The sequence below is a fragment of the Typha angustifolia genome, chromosome 15 (assembly GCF_048772165.1).
Source record: "Typha angustifolia cultivar Huaian chromosome 15, ASM4877216v1, whole genome shotgun sequence".
Classification (NCBI taxonomy): Eukaryota; Viridiplantae; Streptophyta; class Magnoliopsida; order Poales; family Typhaceae; genus Typha; species Typha angustifolia.
The window spans coordinates 23,547,856-23,569,827 of NC_133253.1; the positions used below are offsets into that span (position 1 = coordinate 23,547,856).

The 21,972-nt window shown below is 39.6% G+C and overlaps 5 protein-coding genes across 10 annotated transcripts; 3 read left to right on the forward strand and 2 right to left on the reverse strand.

Annotated features, from left to right (window-relative positions):
* The first annotated feature begins 93 nt into the window (after positions 1 to 93).
* LOC140779529 (tetratricopeptide repeat protein SKI3) lies at positions 94 to 12,291 on the forward strand. Of its 5 annotated transcripts, XM_073124631.1 has the most exons (23): positions 94 to 251; positions 347 to 424; positions 504 to 734; positions 814 to 936; positions 1,057 to 1,140; positions 1,210 to 1,260; positions 2,324 to 2,416; positions 2,730 to 2,870; positions 2,954 to 3,034; positions 5,186 to 5,433; positions 5,511 to 5,682; positions 5,767 to 5,882; positions 5,985 to 6,042; positions 6,801 to 6,866; positions 7,412 to 7,630; positions 7,754 to 7,805; positions 8,068 to 8,441; positions 8,505 to 8,599; positions 9,002 to 9,241; positions 9,336 to 9,979; positions 11,157 to 11,360; positions 11,443 to 11,590; positions 12,153 to 12,291. In XM_073124631.1, the coding sequence occupies exons 1-23, from the start codon at positions 249 to 251 to the stop codon at positions 12,181 to 12,183; spliced, it is 3,552 nt and encodes a 1,183-aa protein (XP_072980732.1). In that variant the 5' UTR covers positions 94 to 248; the 3' UTR covers positions 12,184 to 12,291. The 5 variants fall into 5 exon arrangements, with proteins under 5 accessions (XP_072980732.1, XP_072980730.1, XP_072980733.1 ...); XM_073124629.1 differs by lacking the exon at positions 12,153 to 12,291 and having other exon boundaries at positions 11,443 to 11,764; XM_073124632.1 differs by lacking the exon at positions 12,153 to 12,291 and having other exon boundaries at positions 5,991 to 6,042; positions 11,443 to 11,764.
* A 48-nt stretch (positions 12,292 to 12,339) lies between these two features.
* LOC140779530 (uncharacterized) lies at positions 12,340 to 14,458 on the forward strand. The gene is made up of 7 exons (XM_073124635.1): positions 12,340 to 12,552; positions 12,794 to 12,854; positions 12,940 to 13,034; positions 13,131 to 13,164; positions 13,609 to 13,663; positions 13,760 to 13,802; positions 14,252 to 14,458. The coding sequence occupies exons 1-7, from the start codon at positions 12,340 to 12,342 to the stop codon at positions 14,321 to 14,323; spliced, it is 573 nt and encodes a 190-aa protein (XP_072980736.1). The 3' UTR covers positions 14,324 to 14,458.
* A 250-nt stretch (positions 14,459 to 14,708) lies between these two features.
* Positions 14,709 to 15,690, reverse strand: LOC140779531 (uncharacterized). Of its 2 annotated transcripts, none has more exons than XM_073124636.1 (2): positions 15,431 to 15,690; positions 14,709 to 15,342 (listed from the first exon to the last, which is right to left on the reverse strand). In XM_073124636.1, exons 1-2 carry the CDS (start codon positions 15,513 to 15,515, stop codon positions 14,915 to 14,917), a joined length of 513 nt encoding a protein of 170 aa, XP_072980737.1. In that variant the 5' UTR covers positions 15,516 to 15,690; the 3' UTR covers positions 14,709 to 14,914. The 2 variants fall into 2 exon arrangements, with proteins under 2 accessions (XP_072980737.1, XP_072980738.1); XM_073124637.1 differs by having other exon boundaries at positions 14,709 to 15,339; positions 15,431 to 15,688.
* Positions 15,691 to 16,829: 1,139 nt separating this feature from the next.
* On the forward strand, positions 16,830 to 19,704 carry LOC140779773 (amino acid transporter ANT1). Its single transcript, XM_073125027.1, has 3 exons — positions 16,830 to 17,153; positions 17,318 to 17,968; positions 19,010 to 19,704. The coding sequence occupies exons 1-3, from the start codon at positions 16,929 to 16,931 to the stop codon at positions 19,412 to 19,414; spliced, it is 1,281 nt and encodes a 426-aa protein (XP_072981128.1). The 5' UTR covers positions 16,830 to 16,928; the 3' UTR covers positions 19,415 to 19,704.
* A 129-nt stretch (positions 19,705 to 19,833) lies between these two features.
* LOC140779255 (amino acid transporter ANT1-like) lies at positions 19,834 to 21,536 on the reverse strand. The gene is made up of 3 exons (XM_073124263.1): positions 21,229 to 21,536; positions 20,494 to 21,156; positions 19,834 to 20,370 (listed from the first exon to the last, which is right to left on the reverse strand). Exons 1-3 carry the CDS (start codon positions 21,466 to 21,468, stop codon positions 19,966 to 19,968), a joined length of 1,308 nt encoding a protein of 435 aa, XP_072980364.1. The 5' UTR covers positions 21,469 to 21,536; the 3' UTR covers positions 19,834 to 19,965.
* Positions 21,537 to 21,972: the final 436 nt, after the last annotated feature.

Sequence of the window (21,972 nt, forward strand, 5' to 3'; positions counted from 1 at the left end):
CAAGAAACGTATATTCTTCAGGTGTTGTAGTATAGTACATCACGACCGTCCGCCTATCTGGATATCCGACGCTCCTTTCTTTTTGATAAGTGTCAGTTGAGTAATTCCATTAAATTGACGGCTGTGAGATTATGATCCTACTGAGGTCCTTCGTCGTCCTCCGCTCCGCTGTCTTCTTCATCGCCGAACCCTTCTTTTCATAAAGTTCATGTTCTTTTCTTTCCCTCCAATTTCTTAACTTCGCCGAGATGGTAGACGCTGTCTTCTTTCCTCCTCTCCTACATGTCTCTTTTCCAATCTCTCCTTCCCGTTCTTGATTCCTCCCTCAAATCTTTGCTTCTTGCAGATCGATGACGTCCTCTTCAGGCAGTTGCAGCAGACCCTAGACTCAGATCCCAACAATTCTTTTCACCACTTTAATCTTGTAAGCCCTAATTGCTTTATCTCTCTCTCTCTCTTCGCCTTTGGAGATCCTTGTTAATGGTTTCTTGGAGCATCTCTAGGGGCTCTTCTTGTGGAAGAAGGGCGAAGAAGTAGAAGCCGAGGAAGAGTCGAAGCGATCCAGGGAGAAAGCAGCCGAGCACTTCTTGGCCTCCGCGAAGCTGAACCCGAACGATGGCGCTGCGTTCCGGTTCTTGGGGCATTACTATGGCCGGGTGTCCACTGATGCGCAGAGGGCTTGCAAGTGCTACCAGAGGGCTGTGACCCTTAATCCCGATGATTGCGAGGCTGGTGTGAGTGGTATAGCAGATTGTGCCCAAGATTGCACCTTTAGGGTTTTGATGCATTTATTTGTCGCTTTCCTTTCTGCAGGAGGGCCTGTGTGATTTGTTGGATGGAGAAGGAAAGGAAAGTTTGGAGATTGCTGTGTGCAAAGAGGCTTCTAGCAAGTCCCCAAGAGCTTTTTGGGCCTTTAGGAGATTAGGGTACTTGCAGGTCATTCTTGTTGATGATAAAATTCTTCTTTCTTGCTTGTTAGGTGGAGAGATGCAAGAGTTCTTACATGGAAAAGATTTATTGAGAGTAACTGTATATATGTCACGCATAAAATTGCAGGTTCATCAAAGAAGATGGTCAGAGTCAGTACAGAGCCTTCAACATGCGATACGGGGCTATCCAACATGCGCCGATCTATGGGAAGTGCGTGGGTTTGTACGGTGCTCTTTTTTATTTATCCATGTTTCCTAGCTTCTGATGCTGTCTTTTCAGGCACTTGGTCTTGCATACCAGCGATTGGGCATGTTTACTGCAGCTATAAAGGTACATATTTGCTGCTGACATACTGGGAATTATTGCTGCTGATATATTACAACAACTGAGAATTCTTTCTGCTGTTGTTTTACAACTACTGGGAATAATTGCTGCTTGATAAAGCTTTGTAATATAGACTAGCCTTAACCCGTCACATAGCTCATCTGCAACTGAATTTATGATGCAGCATACATTGTTTTCTAATTGTTCGACGTTGTTGTTCACGTTCACAGTACACCAACATGTATCTGACGTGCTAATTGAATCCAAATACTCGAGGATTGGTTTTGTGAAGTAGACTATTTTCTTCAAATTAATGAAGCCTTACTGGTCCGTTAGGGGCAAGCAATACTTTGCTGGTTAGATCACCTTCACTGGTGTGAATTTGTATAAGCTGATTTCACTACTATTGATCTGCAAAAAGAAAAAAAAAAGAATTTCTGCTTTTGGTTGTCCATGCTATTCTCTAGAATTGGGTTCAAATTCTCAAGAGCTTTAAAACGTGTGCTTCAGCATATCACTCCAATTTCTAGCCCTACATCCATTGGAAGAAAAGTCCAATGTACGCGATTTACACCAGGATGGTGATCAGTTTGATGCGACTGCGTTTAGAATATAGCAAAAATTTGTCAGTAAGCATCCAAATTTGCTTCATGTATAGCTCACACAGGTTGGAGTATCTGATCATTAGGAATGTTCTGTCTCCCAGGGCTTCTTAATCAATTGCCATGTGGATGACTTGAAGAAGGGCTGGAAGTTTGTATTTTTTTGTCACTTTTAATAATTGAAGGACTAACTTAGGATCCAACATTTACAGCTGTGGGAAGATTTCACTAGCATATATATTAACCTTCTCCCTCCCCTTGCATGCTCACATGTGTGTCCTTGACTTCTCCTCATCTCTATTTTATGTAATCAAACTCCTCATAGTAGCATTTTTTTTTTCTGTAATCTCAAATTTTAAAGTAAATGATGTGTTTGTGGATATAACTTTTGGTGACATCTAAATCCTTTTTTACTCTGTATCCTTTTGTTCATAATGATGTTTTTCCTTTCCCTTTTCTTGTGACAGTCATATGGGCGAGCCACTGAATTGGATAGCTCAAAAATATTTGCATTGATAGAGAGTGGGAATATCCAGCTAATGCTTGGTTCTTTTAGAAAAGTAAGACCCTCACTTCTATATGTTGGTCAGTTGATAACTGTGGGAGAACAAACTTGGCTTATACTTTGATAATGAAATGAGGGTTGGTTTAGTTGTTGTTGTTGACCAAGAGCACTAGCATCTTTTGTATAATCTTCATCATAAACTGAAAAGATACTTTGGTGGTACAATTTCTCTCAAGAATCTTGAAATCCATTGACATTTGTCATGAACAACTTCATATTTTGTTGTTGTTTTGTTTAGGGTGTGCCATGTGTAACTTGATGTTAGAACTTCATGTTATGAGATATTTGATTCTTACTAATTGTTATAGGGAGTTGAGCAATTTCGTTGTGCCCTGGAAGTAGCACCGCAAAATTTATCTGCAAAATTTGGGCTTTCCGCTGGCCTTCTTGCATTGGCTAGGGATTGTGTAAATTCTGGAGCTTTTGATTGGGCTGCCACTCTGTTGAAGGTTACTGTTGACATGATTTACAGTTATGTCCCTCTTCAAATTCATGTAAAACCATGTCACCATAATGTCTTTTGGAATTGTAGGAAGCATCAGAAGTAGCAAAGGTTTGCACTTGTTTGTCAGGAAATCTATCTTCTGCTTGGAAGTTGCAGGGGGATATCCAGGTATATGTTGGAAAAATTTTGGTTACTAGATGCTTACTTTTAGATTTTCAAGCATCTTTCTAGTTCCAGAGAAGAACTTGTTAAGCTATCTTTTGGTGATGGTGATGCATTTCCATGGAAATATCTATTTTTTAAAGTTCTTTTTGTCACAAAGGTTATCTGATTTTCTCTTGTGGCTTTGTCTTATTTTAATTAAGTTAAGATTTAAGAATGTTCTTATTTATTATGAACTTGGAGACTAAAATTATGGTGATGTGGTAGCCAGAAGTAAAGGATGGATATTAGTTCCATCAGCAGTCATTGTTTAAATTGAGTCAGGTAACACATATAAAGTAGATGTGATACGATTTCAATAGATATCTTTCTTGAAAGTGCCAAACGTGCAGCATACGACTCGGTGATGGAGACTAAAAGCTTCATATATAGCAAATTTTTAATGCAGGACAACGTTTCGATTACACAGTTGAGAAGTAGAAAAAAATAATCAAACTCATGGAATCCACCAATCGGAGTATTGGAATTCACCGACGTTGGAATCCACCAACAAATACTTAGTATGCAAAAGCTCTTAAAATATTTATTAACCAATAAAAGTTGATTACAAGCCTTTATATAGGCAAAATAAAGTAAAAAATAAAAAACGAAAATAACCCTAGAAGGTGCATAGTCACAACTCTCGTTAAGCCAAAGGGCCACAGGTGCAGTCCTTTTGTGCCTACGAGAATAAACGTGACGAAAAGTGGTGTCTCTACTAACTCTCCCGAGATGGAAGAAATTCGACCCAGTCGAGTGGCTCTGATAGTACTCTAAAATGTCAGGTTCAAGCTGTTGTAACTTCTCGTGAGTAATCCACGTACAATCAGACTCTGGTCGCCCGTGCCATCGAATGAGAAAACGATGAACCCCTCCTTCTGCAGTAGATGTTATTTAATCATCCAAAATAGCGTCTATCTTTTCTTGTGATGTGGATGAGAAAGAAGTGATATGTGGCACAACAGGGATGCCTGGAAGGATAGTAAATGTAGCATAGGGTTTGGTGGGGATGTGCATAGGTGGGTGGTAGGCTGCTAAATCCTCAATTTGATGCAGGACAATGTTTCGATTGCAGAGTTGAAAAGAAGTAGGAAAAAATAATCAAACTCGTGGAATCCACTAATCGGAGTGTTAGAATCCACCAACAAACACTTAATATGCAAAAACTCTCAACATATTCATTAACCCATAAAAAATTATTACAGGCCTTTATATAAGCAAAATAAAGTAAAAGACAAAATATGAAAATAGCCCTAGAAGGTGATTAATCACAACCCTTGTTAAGTCAAAGGACCATGGGTGCAGCCTTTTTGTGCCTACGAGAATAAATGTGACGAAAAGTGGTGTTCTCACTAATTTTGCTCCTATAGTTCTAGTAAAATATGTTTATAAAATCAAACATATGTAGGACCCAGTGAATAGTAATTGTTACTTAATTCCTTGCCGTCATAACACCATGGTGCTTCACAGTCTTTTACTATTATCATGTAAATTTTTATGTATAATTGGCTGTTAATTAATTACTAGTTACAGAGTGAGGCATGCCTTGAACCACATTCCTTTGCAAAAAGAGTCTTATTTGTTAGTTTTGCAGATGTTTTTTTTTTCCATATTGCGGATATGCATTTCTCTCTCTACACTAGTCCTTGCTCCTCTGTTGTATGAATCATCCCTTGGAATATATGATAATTGTTAATAATGGTTTCTTTCATATAATAAACTCACTAAATTCAAATTTCTAGATAGAAAAATTATCTAGTTAGAAATTATATTACTGCCAAGGTGAGATAAAGTGGCAGGATTTGGTAGGAACCATGAAAGAAACTTCCCCCTTCTTTTGTCGTCATATCTGATGTTGCATCATAATAGACTTTCTGGCTGCCAGAAAAGAAATAGGTATTTGATGTGCCTGATTGTGCAAGGTGCAAACTGAGCAAACTGATGCCTCGCTAAAAGTTGAGGACCTCTCAGTTGGTTATTCAACAGTTCCTTTTAAAATAAACTTATGCCTTAGTTTGTAGATTATACAAAATAAGGTTTTAATCTATTAATTAGAAAGCATATTGGGATTTTTGGTTTGATATGTTCCTTCCCTTTCTTTGCCATCTTTGGTATCAGATTACATATGCCAAATGCTTTCCATGGGAAGATAAAATGAGCAGCATGGAAATTGATGAGGAAATCTTCAAATCTTCCATTAATCAGTGGAAAGATACCTGCCTTTTGGCGGCAAAAAGTGGAAAATGCTCATATGGGCGAGCTTTACACCTAACACCTTGGCAAGCTAATATCTATGCTGATATTGCTGTCTCTCTGGATCTTATCGACTCTTTGGAGGGGGAAAGAACACGAGATCTGGGTGTTTGGTGAGATCTGTTCTTCAGTAAAAGTTTTGATCATTTTCTCTTATTAGAAGTTTGTTTATTGGTTTCTTATACATCAGGCAGCTGCCTGAGAGGATGTGTTTGGGTGGATTGATGCTGGAGGGAGTTAATAAGGAGTTCTGGGTCATACTAGGCTGTCTGTCTAGCAGCAATTCTTTAAAGCAGCACGCTTTGATTAGGGGATTGCAATTGGATGTATCTCTTTCTGAAGCATGGGCTTACCTTGGGAAGGTAATAATAAGTTTATTCTTCTCCGAGTTAAGCATATGATATTGTTATCCGGCAGATTTACTCATTTACAGCAGATATTTTCAGATTTACAGAAACTTAGGTGAAAAGCAATTGGCAAGGCAAGCATTTGATCGTGCAAGAAGCATTGATCCTTCTTTAGCCTTGGCATGGGCTGGGATGTCCGTTGACTATCAGGATGGGTATTTTTTTTTCACTTAACAGAATTTTGTCATATTTGTTATCTTATTTATTATAGAACATTCTATCTATCTAATGCTGCTTGTTTCACATGATTTCTAAAGGATTAGTTCAAAAAGTGAGGCATTTGAAAGTTGCCTGAGGGCTGTGCAGATACTGCCTGTAAGGACTGTTGTTTCTTATACATTCCTTTTCGTTGCTATTTTCCTAGCTTCTTTTCCATAAGTTTTTCATGTTCTCTAATGTCTGAACATGATAGCCTAATTCATTTTGCCGGTTCTAGAAATATGTCATTATATTGTATTCATGTCTCTTGTATGGAAGGAGTTTTCTTTGCATAGAGTGAATCTCAGTTAAATTTAGATTGATGCATGTAAGATCAGAATTCCACTATTTGTTTCAATCAAGTTTGTTAATTTCTTATTACAACTCCTAGAAGACAATTTGGACTTATAATACATGATTTTATCGCATGTATCAACAAATTATTGCAGATTATTTTACTTTAAAATGTTCCTCTCCACAATCAACATCTGTCTATCTTGTCAGCGATTTAACTCTGTTGTGATTTTTCACTTCCATTTTTGTTAACTAGATTTATGAATTCATTGTGGAGTTATTTGTTCAAATGATATTTTTCAGTGCATATGGTGTTATATACAAAGATCAAACACTAGCGTGCAATGATGAAGCATTTTGGATGCAAGTTCAAACATGTCGCTATTATCAAATGTTGCATAAGTAATCTCATATTTGTATAATGTTGTAATTAGTGTGTGAAAACTTCTCATGAACTTAAATAGGCATGTTCTTGGGTTCTCTTTCACTTCAGCTTACCAATTTCTTTTTATGTTTTACAAGCTACTAACGTAGTTTCCTATTGTCCATTTAGCTCATGTTTATAATTTTGTTATGTTTAGCTTGCAGAATTTCAAGTTGGTCTTGGAACAATTGCAGCTCTTACTGGTCACCTACATTCTCCTCAGGTACACACATATTTGTCAAGAAGATAATGTTTATGTTGTCGGAACCCTTAATTCAATTAACTAATCAATTTTTTTGTAGTGAAAGGTTAAAAAAAAAATCTTTATCTGGTCCCAAAAGTTTATATTGATAATAAAACAGTGCATTAGACCAATTTAATTATGCATCTAAAATATTTTATGCTCACCATGATGGATGTAAAGAGTTCGAGAGTGGAATTATAGTGAGAGGAGCATATTTGACCTCTAAGATAAATTTGTGCTTCCCTTTAGATAAATGATGTTTTCAACTAATTGCAGTAATAACTAAAAATGGTGTGGTGATGTCTAATTTCAATCACATAATAACTTTGGTCTTACCATACGTTTCTAAATCAAATCATCTGCCAAATTTATTGCTATCAGTAGATGGAAATGTTGCTCTTGTCCCTTTACCTACTTACTGACTTTTGCATTCCCATCTTGAGCAATGATTTTGCGGTGATTATTAAGTTTTCTATGAACTTTTATTATATGATTTTGCGGTGATTATTAAGTCTTCGTTGTAGGTACTGGGAGCCATAAGACAGGCTGTCCAGCGAGCACCCTACTCTCCTGAGTCACATAATGTGAATGGTTTGATATGTGAAGAACGGCTAGATTTTTTGTCAGCGATCACTGCTTATAGGAAGGCAAGATGTACTTTGAACATCTTTTGCAATTTAAAGGCAGATTCTCAATCTCATTTTGCTGATGTATCCTTTAATCTTGCCCGATCACTGTGTAAGGTAATTCAATAAAAGACACTTTATATTTGACACCCCATCATTACAGCGTGGGAATCTTCTTTGTGCTGGTATCTGCAGACTATATCTGCGGGTACATACATTCAGTATTCTGTTTCTCTGCAGGCAGGACTTGCTACGGATGCTCTGCATGAGTGTGAAGATCTGAAGAGAGAAGGTATTGCCTGGGACTTTCCTAGCTCTCCCTGTCCTTACTTCTTACTGTCTGCTGAAATAAGAATACATGAATTTATCATTCCTGCTTTCGATCTGTTTTGGTGCCTCAGAATTAGATCTGTATTTGATAATTTATCTCCAACCCTGCAGAGTTAGCAGTTTACCAGTAAACATCATGTTGTAGATTATATCAATAATTTCTTGACTAAGTTATAACATTTTGTAGCTTGTTTAGCTTACAAGTCGTGTCAAAAAATTGATAGGTCTGCTCGAGAGTAAAGGCCTCCAAATATATGCTGTTGCATTGTGGAAAATTGGACAGTATGATGCTGCTCTGACCATAGCAAGAAATTTGGCTGAGAATGTGACTACCATGGATCACAAGTGTGCAACTGCTGCTTTAGAGTTAATTAGCACATTAATGTACAGCATTTCTGGAAACAATTCTGCAGCGGCAACAATCCAGAAGTTCCCCAGTCAGTTTCTATTAAGTGCAAGAATGAGATTTATTATCTGTGCATTAAATGCTTTGGAACCAAGTAAGGAGCTGCAGTTGCTTCTGCGGAGAATGCCTCAAAGAGATACGTCTTATGATGTGGCCACTGAAATGCATTCGATTATTGCTCTCAGCAAAATGGTAGCACTAACCTTCATCTATGTTCTCTTTTTCATAGTCCTGTAGTTAATTTTAAATTTGCAGATGAACCATGACTGTGAACAAAAGTTGATAACTGGCAATGGACTAGGCCACCTGAAAAGAGCTCTTCATATATATCCTGACAGCAGTCTGATAAGGTAGTAACAGTCTCTGCATGCACATACCTTCCATTTGGGAAATTGCAGGCTTTTGAAGATAGCCTTGTTTGTTTATTCAATATGATCACTTCTCTTGACATTACATGTTTCAATTAGAACATGTTTCAACTAGGACTTGTTCCAGATTGCTGGTTTATTGATACTACATGCTTCAATATTGTGGTGCTATTAACAGTTGATTTTGTTTCATTTTTATATTTTTTGATATCAAAGTGCCTTCATTTGGCTTTGATATCAAAGATTTCTCGTGACAGGCTTATATCTTTTGAAATGCGTGATATCATCTTAAAGAACAGATCTAAGAATAGCTATTTTCTACCTTCTCATTGTTGATTGCTGTTTTTCCCATATTCTTTATTTTGTTGGGTTTGCTGCTGATAGGAACCAACTAGGTTCATTGTTGCTATCAAGTGGAGATTGGATGGCTCCACATAAAGCAACTAGATGCACTCAATTGCCTCATGGAAACCCATCCTGGAAAGGTCCAAGATCACCTTATGAGATTCATGGTGCTGCAGTAGTAGCTTGCTATGCTAGCTGTTCTACCATTCCAAACTTTTCCTTTACAACCTGCAAAGATCAGCATGTGCATGGAAAAAGGGGAATATATCATTTGCAGAGGTACATTGTGTTTTCTCCTCATTTTGTGATCTGGTAAATTGCTTTTCCTTCCTAGGTTGTAATTAGGCTTTTCGTTTTTTTACTCTTTCTGCAGATGGGTGCATCAGGAGCCATGGAATCGGGATGCAAGTTATCTGCTTATACTTGGTGTTCTTCAGAAAGCCCGCGAAGAAAAATTTCCTGAAAAAATTTGTATTATTTTGAGAAGGCTGATACGAAATGCTCTGTCAAATGAAATATTTTTGCAACAAACTGTGCTATGGCAGCATCAAAAGTCCAATCTGCTTCTCTGTTCTTCAGAGATCAGCTTGCAGCACGGTGACTATGTTGGTTGTATCAGCCATGCAAGTAATGCATTGGGAGTTATCCCTCCTGACAGCGATCCTCTCTTTGCGCACTTGCAGTTGTGCCGTGCTTATGGAATGCAGGAGAATTTTTCAGACCTTGATAAGGAGTATATGAAGTGCTTGCGCATCAATGCAACTAATGAAATCGGTTGGATAATACTTAAATATATTGAATCCAGATACCGACTGGAGAAGGGTTCAAACATAATAGAGAAAAACCTTCAAACATGCATCAAACAGAAAGGAAGTTCCTCAAGTTTTTGGGTTGCTCTCTTTAATTTAGCGTGCGCTCAGTGTTTCATATGGGACCTGGACTATCTGAGTGCAGAACAAGCTATGACACGTGCTTGTGCAGAATTTGATGCAGATACCTGCCTTTTACTCTGTCATGGTATGCAATTTCCCATGCTGCTTAAATTTTTATCCATTTGCCTTACTAGTTTGATGTTCCGCCTAACATTCCATTCCTGTTCTTCTATTGAGAGTTCAGGAGTGTTTGAATGGTTCTTCGCTTTTAAAGTAATTGAGAGTACTCTTGAATAGATATTTTATTTATTTGTACCTGCTTCATTTTTCTTATATTTTCAATGAAAAAGGAAGATAAGTCCTGTTTTCTCTACATGAGTTATGGAGGTCTTTACTACAGGAAGAGTCTTCAAACAAAGAGCTTCGGTTGCTTCTGCCGCTCTCTCTGTTGATAATAGTTGGCTTGGTTTGTTGTACCGCTAACAAGTATTATTATTAGCAGTTCTTCACCTCTTTGTCTCTATAAAACTTCCAGAGCTGGTTGAAGCAAAAAAGATAATTATACCTGTGATGCAAAGTTCCTCTCTAATTTTATTTTGGCTTGGAAAAATTTTGATCACTTCATAGTTTATACTGCTATGGTGTTAAGAGTTGATAACTGCCTGTAAAATTATGTTAATTTTTTTGGAGATTTCTTATTCTTTGCAGTGTGCACTGAAAGGTTTGGATGATGGTGAACACAGTGAGTGATTTAGTGCTTAGCAGTGATATTGGCTAATGAACTCTTTGTGTTGTTCATAGTTGAGGCCTAGTTGACAGTCATATAAACGATAGAATCTAGCAAATTGTGAAAAGTGATGTATAAATATGTGACGTTGATGGTAGGAACTTGGGAGCTTACTAGTATTTAGGTGAAATTTTCAATTTGTTATCAGCTAGTGGACATGTGCGATCATTTACTTGATAAGATCCCGAAAAAGTTTCCAATGTTTCTAGGAGAGCAGTCATTTCAGGATTTATATGCTATACCTACACAAACGAGGTGACAGAGATCTGTTTTGCATATTGTAACTTGTAAGCTGTTGTGGTGATGAGAAAGCAAGTAGGTTCGAAGAAATAAATTTTCTTCTGGATATGGAGTTGTGCTGTCATGATATTTGTCTTTTGATTTAGTGCCTTCAAAAGAGATCATAAGTTCTTAAGCTTTTTTTTTTTTTTGTTGCCACCTTCAATATTCTGCCTACTGTAGCACTTGAAGTTTGCATATTTCTGGTCCTTTTCCAGATTACTTATTTCACTGAACTAACATTGTGCTTTGGCAGGTGCAATTTGTATGGAACTTGCTCGGCAGCAGATATCTCCTCAGTTCATATCTCGTGCAGCAGGCAGCCTTAGAAAGGCTCAAAAGAATTCAGCAAATCCTTTACCTATTGTTTCATTGCTGTTAGCTCAGGCAGAGGCAAGCCTAGGAGCAAAACCTAAGTGGGAGGTGAACGTTCGGTTAGAATGGTTCTCATGGCCGCCAGGTTGAAATGTAGCTAAGCATGATCCAAAAAGATTTGCTTCTATGATAAAATGTGTTTGCTGATCATATCTTTTCTTATACAGAAACGAGGCCTGCGGAATTGTATTTCCAAATGCACTTGCTAGCAAGTCATTCTAGTGCAGCTTCCAACCAACATCCTGGCCCAGAAAAATTGCAGAGTCCAGAGAAATGGATTCTTCGAGCAATACATATGGATCCGTCATGCTTAAGGTACTGGAGGGTTTTACAGAAGCCTATAGAGCGATGATGTCCTAAAACTATTCGCTTGAAGGAAAACTGACTGCAACTCTTAACTTGTAGGGTTCAAGTAATACGATATAACTGTACTCTATTGTTGTAATCTACATGTTTGTACATTTGTAAAAGAAATTGGGACTTTGGATAGGTCCAATAACTTGCACTATCATAACGTCGATGGGATAACTGCTGTTGGCGAACATTTGCGTGGAATAGGATTTTGGGCGTGGAGTTTGTAACAGACGAACTAATGGGCTCATAGGGGGAATTTTCATAATTTTTAAAATAGTAATAAGTAGGCTCTTGTGCTCACTTATGCGTATCTATTGTGTACGTTATGTATAGTTTATAATAAAAGAATATGTATTTAGTATAAAAATAAAGATATTTAGTTTCAAGTGTGTAATCTTATTATTATCAAAATTGAAGGACTTTTGTTTTTCTGCATAGCCCGTGTTCAGAGTGAAAATATTTCCTCAAAAAAAATTATTACTGGTCTAATGCAGAAATAACGTCGCTAAGGGAAATTTTGCAGGTGCAAGAAGACCAAGGGCGTAGAGCCGTAGACGTAGACGTGCGATTCCAGGTTCACCACAATATGAGGTTGTGTTCTTCAGGCCCATGGGTTTGGTTGGCTTTTGCCATCGCACCGGTACTGTTTCCTGAGCCCGATTTTTGTAACCAATAATATCGAGTCGGTCCTGCAGTCCTTTGGAGGAGCGATGCAAGCGGCATCTATCCTCTTCTCCGCCAAGCCCCTCTTTCCTTCCCCTCCTCCGGCCAGATCGATTTCGTCGCAGTACAGGCCCGCCTTCACAAACCCAATACACTCTTCCTCTCCTCCTTCCGCGACCGAGTCGATGGCCGCCAAGTGGGCCCAGAAGACCGTCGTTATCCCTCCACAGCGCCGTGGCTGCCATCTCGTCACTACCAAGGTAGCATCTCCGCTAATGGAATAGGTGTTGCTAAAATGATGGTTCTCTTTTGTTCTGAAATTTCTGTATCACTGGGTTTTGTACAAGAGAAAAGCCATTTCCTTTAATTGCTTTTCTTTAGAATTCGACAGAAATCTGATGCTTCTATCCGCTCTACAATCATACTCCATTCTATTGCAATATTATGAAGATCAGTAGTTTGCTCCTCTTTAACTACTTCTTTCTCGGATGAGTTGATCAGATACTGAGGGAAATAGATCAAGACCTATCAGGCTTCAAATGCGGACTAGCTCATCTTTTCTGTATGTGATCTTCTTTGACCTGTATTACCTAACAATTTTATCGGTGTTTTTATTCCTTTTTTTTTTTTTTGTTGAAATGATACAGTGCAGCATACAAGTGCTTCCCTGACCATAAATGAAAATTATGACTCGGATGTTCAGGACGACACTGAAACTTTTCTCAACCGCATTGTCCCAGAGGTGACGACAAAAATTTCCCTTATGCATCTGATAAATTTGCAATTACTCCACTTGATGTATAGATTGTCAACTTCATGTGTTCTTGTATGTTTTCAGGGGCGATCTGCACCGTGGAAACACACATTGGAAGGTTAATGCTAGCTTAATTCCCTTATATGTTTCTCTTCATAATTACATGAGTCATACTAGACATACTTGTGCTATGTCCAAGTATGACTGTTATAGTTTCGTATTTGTTAGAGTGCATGTTTTTTATATATTTAAATAGGCTGTGAAAATTCCCTAGGTTCTTTGCATGTAATGCCCAGCCAAGAAATTTCTGGCTTTCTGATCTCGATCGGACTTCTGTTTGTTTATTAAATATCTCAAAATTTGCAAGTTATTAGCTATGTATTTCTGCTTCTGTTTGTACAGAATTGTGGTCTTACAGATAATGATTGCTAGTTTTGGCATGCCATAAAAAAGATATCTCTGCTGAGAAAGATGACCAGTGGGTCGGGATGGTGTTATAAGATACGACTGCTCTATGTGGAATGATGTTATAAGGTGACCAGTTGGATTATCATTTTTGCAGGGCCTGATGATATGCCGGCACATATTAAATCATCTATGTTTGGTTGTGCACTCACGTATGTATTTTCTTGTTTGGTTATTCGTTCTGTTTTTTTGATAAAATGTAGTATCCTTGAGGATTTATGGCTAATATGCATGATCAACCTTTTCAGGATACCGATTACCGATGGACGTCTCAACATGGGCACTTGGCAAGTAAGTTAGGAGATATCTCTTTATTGCCGAATCATCATTATCTATTGAGCTATGAAATGCTAAACCTATAATTTCTTTGGAGGGACAACAATTCTTTGTTTCTGCATGAAAGAATGTTTATCCGGTATCATTACTATTATGAAATTGCCTGTCTATTCATAGGCACATAGAATTCTCAATCAATGGAATGCTTTAAAAGTTATCGATCAGGAAGGAACTACCTTTCGAGCAGACTAGTATATAATTTTTGTACTTTTTTCCTGCATCTACAGTTGGCATGCCTCATCTAAGTAATAATCCATTGTTCTCTTTAGTGACTTTGTTTTATCGTATTATTTTATGTCTATTAGTCTATATGACCATTTGGTTCTCTTTTTATCGCATAATCCCTTGTTTAATTGCTAGTAACTTATCACTCATGACATGGTTTGGTGTTTAATTCCTTTCAGGGAATATGGTTGTGTGAGCATCGGGACCATGCTACTGCTCGCAAAATTGTGATTACCCTGAATGGCATGTAACTGATAAAATTTCAGCATCTTAATTGGGATATGATAATTGACTCAGATCAGATGATATATGATACTGTTGTCTTTAAAAAAAAACTCTGTATTTTGAGTCTCAAATAGTCTAGTTACTTATTCAATAGTCCTGTATATGTTTATATGCCATGCTATTGTATTTGTATTCCATTTCTGGTCATGCCCTTTGGTTTAGTACTGAACAGCAAATGGACGCCCCGTTGGACGTAATATCTTGATAAATAGCTATTTGGCGATGCATTATGGTGGCATACACTCGAAGAGATTTGTCATTTAAGTCTTACATAGTGTTGGATTGATTTTGTAATATTAATCAGCATCATACAAATAGTAGAAATTTTTATTCACAGAAACGAAAAGCTCATTGTGGCGACATAATGTCTGCACTTATATAGAATAAATATACCTCATAAAAGAATCGACAAATGAATATGACTACACGAAATACAATGGTATAAAAAGAATCATCTCATCGTCACAAAGTATGTTGTATGTACAGAAGGGAAGGAAAAAATACTAAAGAACGAAGACAGACTGGTGGTTTAACAGGGGTCAGGGGAAGACTCGTGATTAGAGCATCATGATCCTGAACTCGTCGAAGCTGAGAACGCCATCCCCATTGAGATCGAACCGCCGGATCATGGTGGTGCATTCCTCGATGGTCCTCTTGTCTCCCAGGCGTTTGAGCATCCTGCGGAGGCTCTTGGGCGTAATGCATCCCTGGCCCTTCATCTCGTACATCTTGAACGCATCCTTCAAGTTCCTCTTCTTCTCCTCCTCCCCCTCGCCGTCCACCAGCTTCAAGAAATCCTCCAAACCCAGCAGCCCATCGCCGTCTGAGTCGCTCGACTCCACCGCGGCCTCGGCCTCCTCGGCTGAGATCTCCTCGCCCACCGAAAGCATAATATGCCGCAGCTCGGTGGGGGAGATCTTCCCGTCGCCGTTTTCATCGAAGTATTGGAACACCCGCTCGAGTTCTTTTGCTCGAGTACTACCTGCTACCATCATCAATGGAATTGGGTCATCAAATGGGCTCCCGGGATGCCAATGTACAAATTAAGGATTAATCGATGGAATAAATCTTACCACTTTGGCCGGATGCTGCTGCTGCTGCAGTGTTGTTGAGGGGAGAGGTGGATGCGATCTCCTTTTCCACGTCTATGAGCGCCATCACTGTTTATATGTACGTAATACTCTGGAGATATCAGATGGAGAAGTAGTGCTATATATGGACAGGGGATAATGGAGTATGAAATGACTGACTAATATTTGGAGGTTCTGAACAAATCTGGAAATTCTCGCCTCTGGTTTTGTGTTGATGGGTTTGCATGTTTTCGTTTGTGCCTTCTCTCGCTATATATGTAAGGATCGGTGGGCGGATGGATTAGGTGGGTTTTCCATCTAGTTGGAACCTTCTTTGAAAAATTAAAAAGTCAAACGAAGAAGGAATGGAAGCTTATTTTGAAGGTAAACGCTTTTAAGATCACGTGTGTGACTTGGTACGGATGTGAAAGTAATTATAAATGGAGGAACGAATTTGCAGGGAATGGGGGCGGTGCGTCGTCGTCCAGTCGGCACCGGCCGTATGTACTCAAGTTACGAACCCGTCAAACCGTTGTGAAGACTGAAGACGATGTGTATTGAGCTAGGGGCGTTGATATGATAATAAGATGACACGTGCAGCGATGAGGATGAAAATGAGCGACGCGTTGGAGATACGTCAGACACTATCTCCTCCTTAGATAAGCATATATCAGCTCTCTCGTAAGCAAAGAGGTCAGCTTTCTCGGCTAAGCAATGATCTAGCTTTACGTGCAACTGGAGCCCACGAACAACAACAACATTAACATGTCAAATTTTAAGAATCTTATTCGGTGATTCAAGCCATGTCGGCTGAGGATACGAGGGATATGAAAGAGTAATATTCCAAGACTTTGAAAACAAAGTGAAAATTGTTATTATTTAACAAATGATTATGATCGAAAGTATTGACGCTAGGGATGATGATGAGAGTAATTTGGTCTCTCTTTTTTTTTTTTTCTTTAATTTTAGACCCCCCAAAAAAAAAACTTAAATATTTATTATAAAAAGATTAAATTAAAAAAAATTAAAAATTAAAAATATATGAGAGTAAGTTATTAGAACCTAAACAAAGGATACAGTTAAATTAGAACCCAACTAGATGTATAATGGAACTGTTTGGAAGTTCCCGGTTAGTTCGTGTTTAGAACTAATCTGGAGATCTAAAAAAGAAAGCGAGAGGTGCGGACTATTATTAGAAATCATATTCAATATCTAATATCTAGGCACAAAATAAATTATTCAATTCTAACTATTGATTAATATTTGTTAGCAATACAAAAATTTAAGTTGATTGATAGTAAAGACATTTAACCTGGAAAAAAGAACACTTACCCTTTGCGGCCCATGTGATGGTCTCTGTTGTCATCCATCCACGTCCACGTCCACGTGATTAACTCCTAAAATTCTAGTAGCGGGCTCCAGAATCCTGTCCACACTTACATGCAAGTGAAGAAGAATCGACAGCGAAAGGAACGGAACCGACCTAGAACGGAGGGAGGAGATGGGAGACGAGGCGGAAGCGTCGGTTCCATTGCTTCCCTCGGATAAGAGGGAGAGGAGAAGAGGAAGCGCCACGTGGGCTCAAACCCTTGGAAACATCGTGGTCTCCATCGTCGGGACTGGCGTTCTTGGCCTCCCCTACGCCTTCAGAGTCGCCGGATGGCTCTCCGGGTCCCTCGGCGTCGCCGCTGCCGGAATCGCCACCTTCTACTGCATGCTCCTCCTCGTCAGTATTTTTTAAAAGTTTTAACGGCAAGAAGAGTCGGTTCTTTTTTTTCATGATACCAATGTTGATTTTGAATGCTCGAAGCACGCACTCATCTTTTCGTCTGGATTTGGCTGTTCTTTTGATCTGTTTCATTTGGTTTTATAAAATTTGATTTACTGCAGATCGAGTGCAGAGAAAAGTTAGAAGAAGAAGATCACCATCAGCATCACCATACATACGGAGATTTGGGTGGAAAAGCCATGGGGACTGTAGGACGCTATCTGACCGAACTCCTTATCTTAGTCTCCCAAGCCGGGGGCTCTGTAGCTTACCTTGTCTTCATTGGCCATAACCTCTCTTCCGTTTTCTCAGCTAGGGCAAAGGACTCCACAATTTCACCCTCTGTCTTCATTTTTGCAATCCTCCTCCCCCTCGAAATTGCGCTTTCCTTTATCCAGTCTCTCTCTTCCCTTGCCACGTTTAGCGTGTTTGCTGATGTCTGCAATGTTCTTGCCATGGCTATTGTTATCAAAGAGGATCTCCTGCTCTTCGACCATCCCTTCAGAACTAGGAATGCTTTTAACGGGATATGGGGTTTGCCATTTGCCGGTGGTGTGGCGGTGTTCTGTTTTGAGGGTTTCAGCATGACGCTGCCATTGGAGGCATCTATGGCTGAGCGGCGCAAGTTTCGGTGGGTTCTTGCTCAAGCTTTTCTTGTCATTATTCTTGCTTATGTCTTCTTTGGTATATTTGGCTATTTGGCCTATGGAGATGAGACCAAGGATATCGTAACACTAAATCTTCCCGACAATTGGTCGTCCACTGCAGTCAAGGTTAGTATCATTGTTTCTTCCCCCATTTTTTTTTTCTTACTGCCTGATTTGGAACGAAACTGAAACTATAAAGATGAAAACTCATACATACTAATTGTTTGCTATGCTATGTATAAGAGAACATGCTTTTAAGCAAGGAATTGATGTTTATATTATGATCAATGCATATTATGCTGATAAAAATAATCGTACGTGTTATACCTTTGCTGAACTTGGAAAGTCTAGGGTTTGTTTGAGACAACTATTACTGTAAAACGAAAAAAGATCCTACAGAAGGGGTGCAAGTATTTGCTAGGAGGTTTAATTTGTTAACAGCACTTGTCAGTTTCTTATGAATTAGCTAAAAGATTAGCTCCTAATAGAGCAAACTGGACGAATGTTTTGGAACTGTGAGATCTGGGTTTGAATCTTTTAGATGTACTTCTGGAATGATAGAACAAAGAGTGCTCAAATTTTGCTATCAGCCTTCATTTATTTCAGAACACAGGATGAAACAGTGATCAGGGCCTTCCATGTTAACTGGTATTCTGTATTCTAAGTGCCTCATAGTACCACATTAATCATATATAGGCCAAAATTCCTTTGGACCAGGTAGTGCTATCTTTGGTGTATATTAAACTTACTATACATTCAGAAATTAGTTAAAACACAGTTTCTTCTAAGTGGTGTCCAGTTCAGCCGATGACTATTTAAATGTGACTTTAATGACAGATCTTCCCACCACTGTTGATGTGGTTTCACCTTAACTTGATTTGTCAAGTTTAATGTAATTAATTTGGAAAGTCCATGACCGTGCTGTTCTTTGATGAATACTAATCCTCTATTAGTGTTTGCCATTGAGCTCATCCGTTCATTAGGCAATTTTACACAAGTCTTTGTTAAATACTCTGCTACACTGAAGAGTGAGATCTCTTGGCTGGTTGGGGAGGTACCCGTTTCCAGAATAACAGCATAGAATGCCTTGCTACTCATTTTACATAATCTATCTGTATTTGCCAACTAGAAATTTTCGCTTAGCTTTGGTTATTTGTGTTGGAACAGATTGGACTCTGTGTAGCACTGTCATTCACATTTCCAATCATGATGCACCCGATTCATGAAATTGTCGAGGCAAAATTGAGGTCAAGCAGATGGTTTCAAAAGTTGTGCCGCAATGATCGACACGTGGAATGGTTGGGGATGCATGGGAGCCGCATTTTTTCAGTGGCCGTGCTGGTTTTTCTGGCGTCCTTCATCCCAGGCTTTGGGCAATTCATCTCATTTGTGGGGAGCACTGTTTGTGCCCTGCTTTCCTTTGTCTTGCCAGCTACATTTCACCTGACCTTTATGGGCTCTTCAATAGGCGTCTGGCAGAGAGCATTAGACTACATAATACTCCTGGTTGGTTTGGTTTTTGCTGGCCATGGAATATACGATGTTATATCAGGACACACCACCAAATCTTGATGTGATTTGATCACAGTAAGCTAGTGGAACATTTCACCAATGAGGCTTGATTTCACTGTAAACGATACATTTGGAAACTGTTCTTTTTTTTGTGCAAAACAGAGACGGAATTCTTGATTTCTTCTCCGTATTGGGACGCTGTCCACTTTTTACTAATCATGGTTAACAATTTTGTAGATTTGTTCCTCTTCCATGTAAATTTACACTTGATACCAGCATGTTGCTGAAACTCTTATTGGTTTTTAGCTCTAGTGACAATTTCTAGCATCTCATCCTATCGTAAGCTCGTCTGTTCACTCCACTCCGTATTCCCTCTCTAGTCTTCTTCGCATTTTAGCATTTGTAACTATGTTATACATACAGCTGCTAGACTCATTAATATTAACCATCAGTAAAGGCTTCGGCCCAATTGTACGCTAGTTGGTTGAGTAACAGAAGCATTTTTGTACATGAGTATCAAAAGGAGGGGAAATGAAAAGAAAAGGAGCCTTACTAATAAAATCAATTTGCATGTTTAATTCAAAACAAAAAAAAAAATCGTACGTGTCCAGTCAGGAGCCCATAGCTGGACCTGAGATAGCAGCATATGTGCTATAGCCGGTAAACAAGAAACCAATACAAAGAACGATGTAGTCGACTACTCGTTGCCAGAGAGTCAAGGAAGGACCCATGAGCTTAAGGTGAAACATGGCCGGCAAGACGAAAGAGAGCAGCGCACAGACTGTGCCCCCAGTGAATGAGATGATTTCCGTGAATCCTGGAACAGAAGTAGCTACGATGGCTAAGATCACAATCACTAACAACCGCACAGCTTGGAGGCCCGCGCGATTCTTGCTTGGTGAACCGATACACAGTTTATGGAACCATCTGCTCGCCTCCATCTTCGTCTCTATGATATCGTTGATCGGGCGCAGCGTCGTCGGTAAGCTCAGCGCGATAGCAATGCAGAGACCGACCTGTGTATATTAAATTGATCGTTCGTTCATTCGTTCACACCCACTTCAGTTTTATCTCTTATATACATATATAAGGATAAAAAAAAAGAGTACGTTCCAAGCAAGAGTGTGATTAGGGCTTACCTTAACGACGGTAGCAGGCCAGGCGTCGGAAAGATTGAGCGTTATGACATCTCTGGTATCATCGACAAAGGCCAAGTACCCAAAGGCCCCAAAGAAGATATAGGCAGTAGTGACCCCGAAGAGGGCCTGGAACAGCACCCACGGGAATCTCCGCCGCTCCGCCATGGACGACTCCAGCGCTAGCGTCATCCCGAACCCGTCGTAGCAAAACGTGGCCACCCCGGCCGCCGAGGACGAACCCCAGAACCCGCGAAACGCGAGAGCACCACCATAATCATGATAATTACTATTATTCACCCTAAGCTGCCGGACGTCTTCGGAGAGGACGATGGCGATGGCGAGGACAAGGCAGACGTCGGCAAAGGCGCTGAAGGGGGCGAGGACGGAGAGCGAGCGGATAAAGGAGAGGGCTACCTGGACGGGGAGGAGGATGAGGAAGACGAAGGCGGAGGGGGGTATGGGGCGGTGGTGGAAGGTGAAGAGGGAGGAGAGATTGTGGCCCACGAATAGGAGAGAGGCCACTGAACCTCCCGCGTACGAGATGAACACGAGGAACTCGGTCACGTACCGCCCCCATGTTCCGAAGGCCGTGGCGCCGAGATCACCCAACGTGTAGCAACGGATCGACCTGTTCTCTTGCTCTACCTTCTTCCTACATTGGATCTGCACATGAACCATCAGATCGATGAATGTATATATATATATATTGATAGCGTTTCTTCACAGGATACTTACGAGAAGCATCATGCAATAGTAGATGACGATACCAACGATAGTGACAACGATGGAACCTGAAAGCCAACCAGCAAAGCGGAAAGCGTAGGGGAGACCCAAGACACCCGTACCCAAGATAGAGATCACGATGTTTCCTACGGTTTGGGCGGAGGTGGCCCCTTCGCCACCACTTCCTTTAGGTGCATCGCAATCCCTTCCTTCCTCTATTAGAGTAATTGATATTTCTTCTGAGCCTCCCATGGTTGTTGGGTTTATTGGAGTGAAGAAAGGGGAGGCGACGTCTTGAAAACCTACGTGAGGGTTTTTTAAGATGTTTCGAATCCTTAATATACTTTTCAGAATTATGGGTAGGAATCCCAATCGGAATCCTTTTCATTCTATCCGGATTGCCACAATTATCAATCCGACTCAAGTTTGGTTCAATTACAATCCTGGGCCTCCTAGAAGTTTGATAACGGGTCGGACCGACCTAGAGTCTGCAGTGGATCTCATTACATGATACGTGTACTGACCTGAGATTAACCATCTCAAATCCCTTTTATAACTACTCGATCAGAGCAATTAGTCTTGGTTAATGATTTTCCCTTCCTCAAGTTTAGAGAAGAGAGCTATTATATTATGGAAGATAATGATTTTTACAGAAAAGGGATCCATGGGTTTATATCATATCCTCATATTCACGTCAAGTGACTACTTAACAACTCCTATAGAAAACAAATAACTGATACGGGATTATTTAGTAAA

Excerpts from the sequence above, each read along its gene's own strand:
- LOC140779531 (XM_073124636.1), bottom strand. The coding sequence starts at position 15,515 with ATGGCGCTCATAGACGTGGAAAAGGAGATCGCATCCACCTCTCCCCTC. Across the intron at positions 15,343-15,430 it reads AGCAGCATCCGGCCAAAGTG|CAGGTAGTACTCGAGCAAAA; the intron begins GTAAGATTTATT and ends TGATGATGGTAG.
- LOC140779255 (XM_073124263.1), bottom strand. The coding sequence starts at position 21,468 with ATGGGAGGCTCAGAAGAAATATCAATTACTCTAATAGAGGAAGGAAGG. Across the intron at positions 21,157-21,228 it reads ACTATTGCATGATGCTTCTC|ATCCAATGTAGGAAGAAGGT; the intron begins GTAAGTATCCTG and ends GTTCATGTGCAG. Across the intron at positions 20,371-20,493 it reads GGCCTGCTACCGTCGTTAAG|GTCGGTCTCTGCATTGCTAT; the intron begins GTAAGCCCTAAT and ends TAATATACACAG.
- LOC140779773 (XM_073125027.1), top strand. The coding sequence starts at position 16,929 with ATGGGAGACGAGGCGGAAGCGTCGGTTCCATTGCTTCCCTCGGATAAG. Across the intron at positions 17,154-17,317 it reads TCTACTGCATGCTCCTCCTC|ATCGAGTGCAGAGAAAAGTT; the intron begins GTCAGTATTTTT and ends GATTTACTGCAG. Across the intron at positions 17,969-19,009 it reads GGTCGTCCACTGCAGTCAAG|ATTGGACTCTGTGTAGCACT; the intron begins GTTAGTATCATT and ends GTGTTGGAACAG.
- LOC140779529 (XM_073124629.1), top strand. Across the intron at positions 3,035-5,185 it reads AGTTGCAGGGGGATATCCAG|ATTACATATGCCAAATGCTT; the intron begins GTATATGTTGGA and ends CTTTGGTATCAG. Across the intron at positions 8,442-8,504 it reads TTATTGCTCTCAGCAAAATG|ATGAACCATGACTGTGAACA; the intron begins GTAGCACTAACC and ends TTAAATTTGCAG.
- LOC140779530 (XM_073124635.1), top strand. The coding sequence starts at position 12,340 with ATGCAAGCGGCATCTATCCTCTTCTCCGCCAAGCCCCTCTTTCCTTCC. Across the intron at positions 12,553-12,793 it reads GCCATCTCGTCACTACCAAG|ATACTGAGGGAAATAGATCA; the intron begins GTAGCATCTCCG and ends TGAGTTGATCAG. Across the intron at positions 13,664-13,759 it reads ATGTTTGGTTGTGCACTCAC|GATACCGATTACCGATGGAC; the intron begins GTATGTATTTTC and ends CAACCTTTTCAG.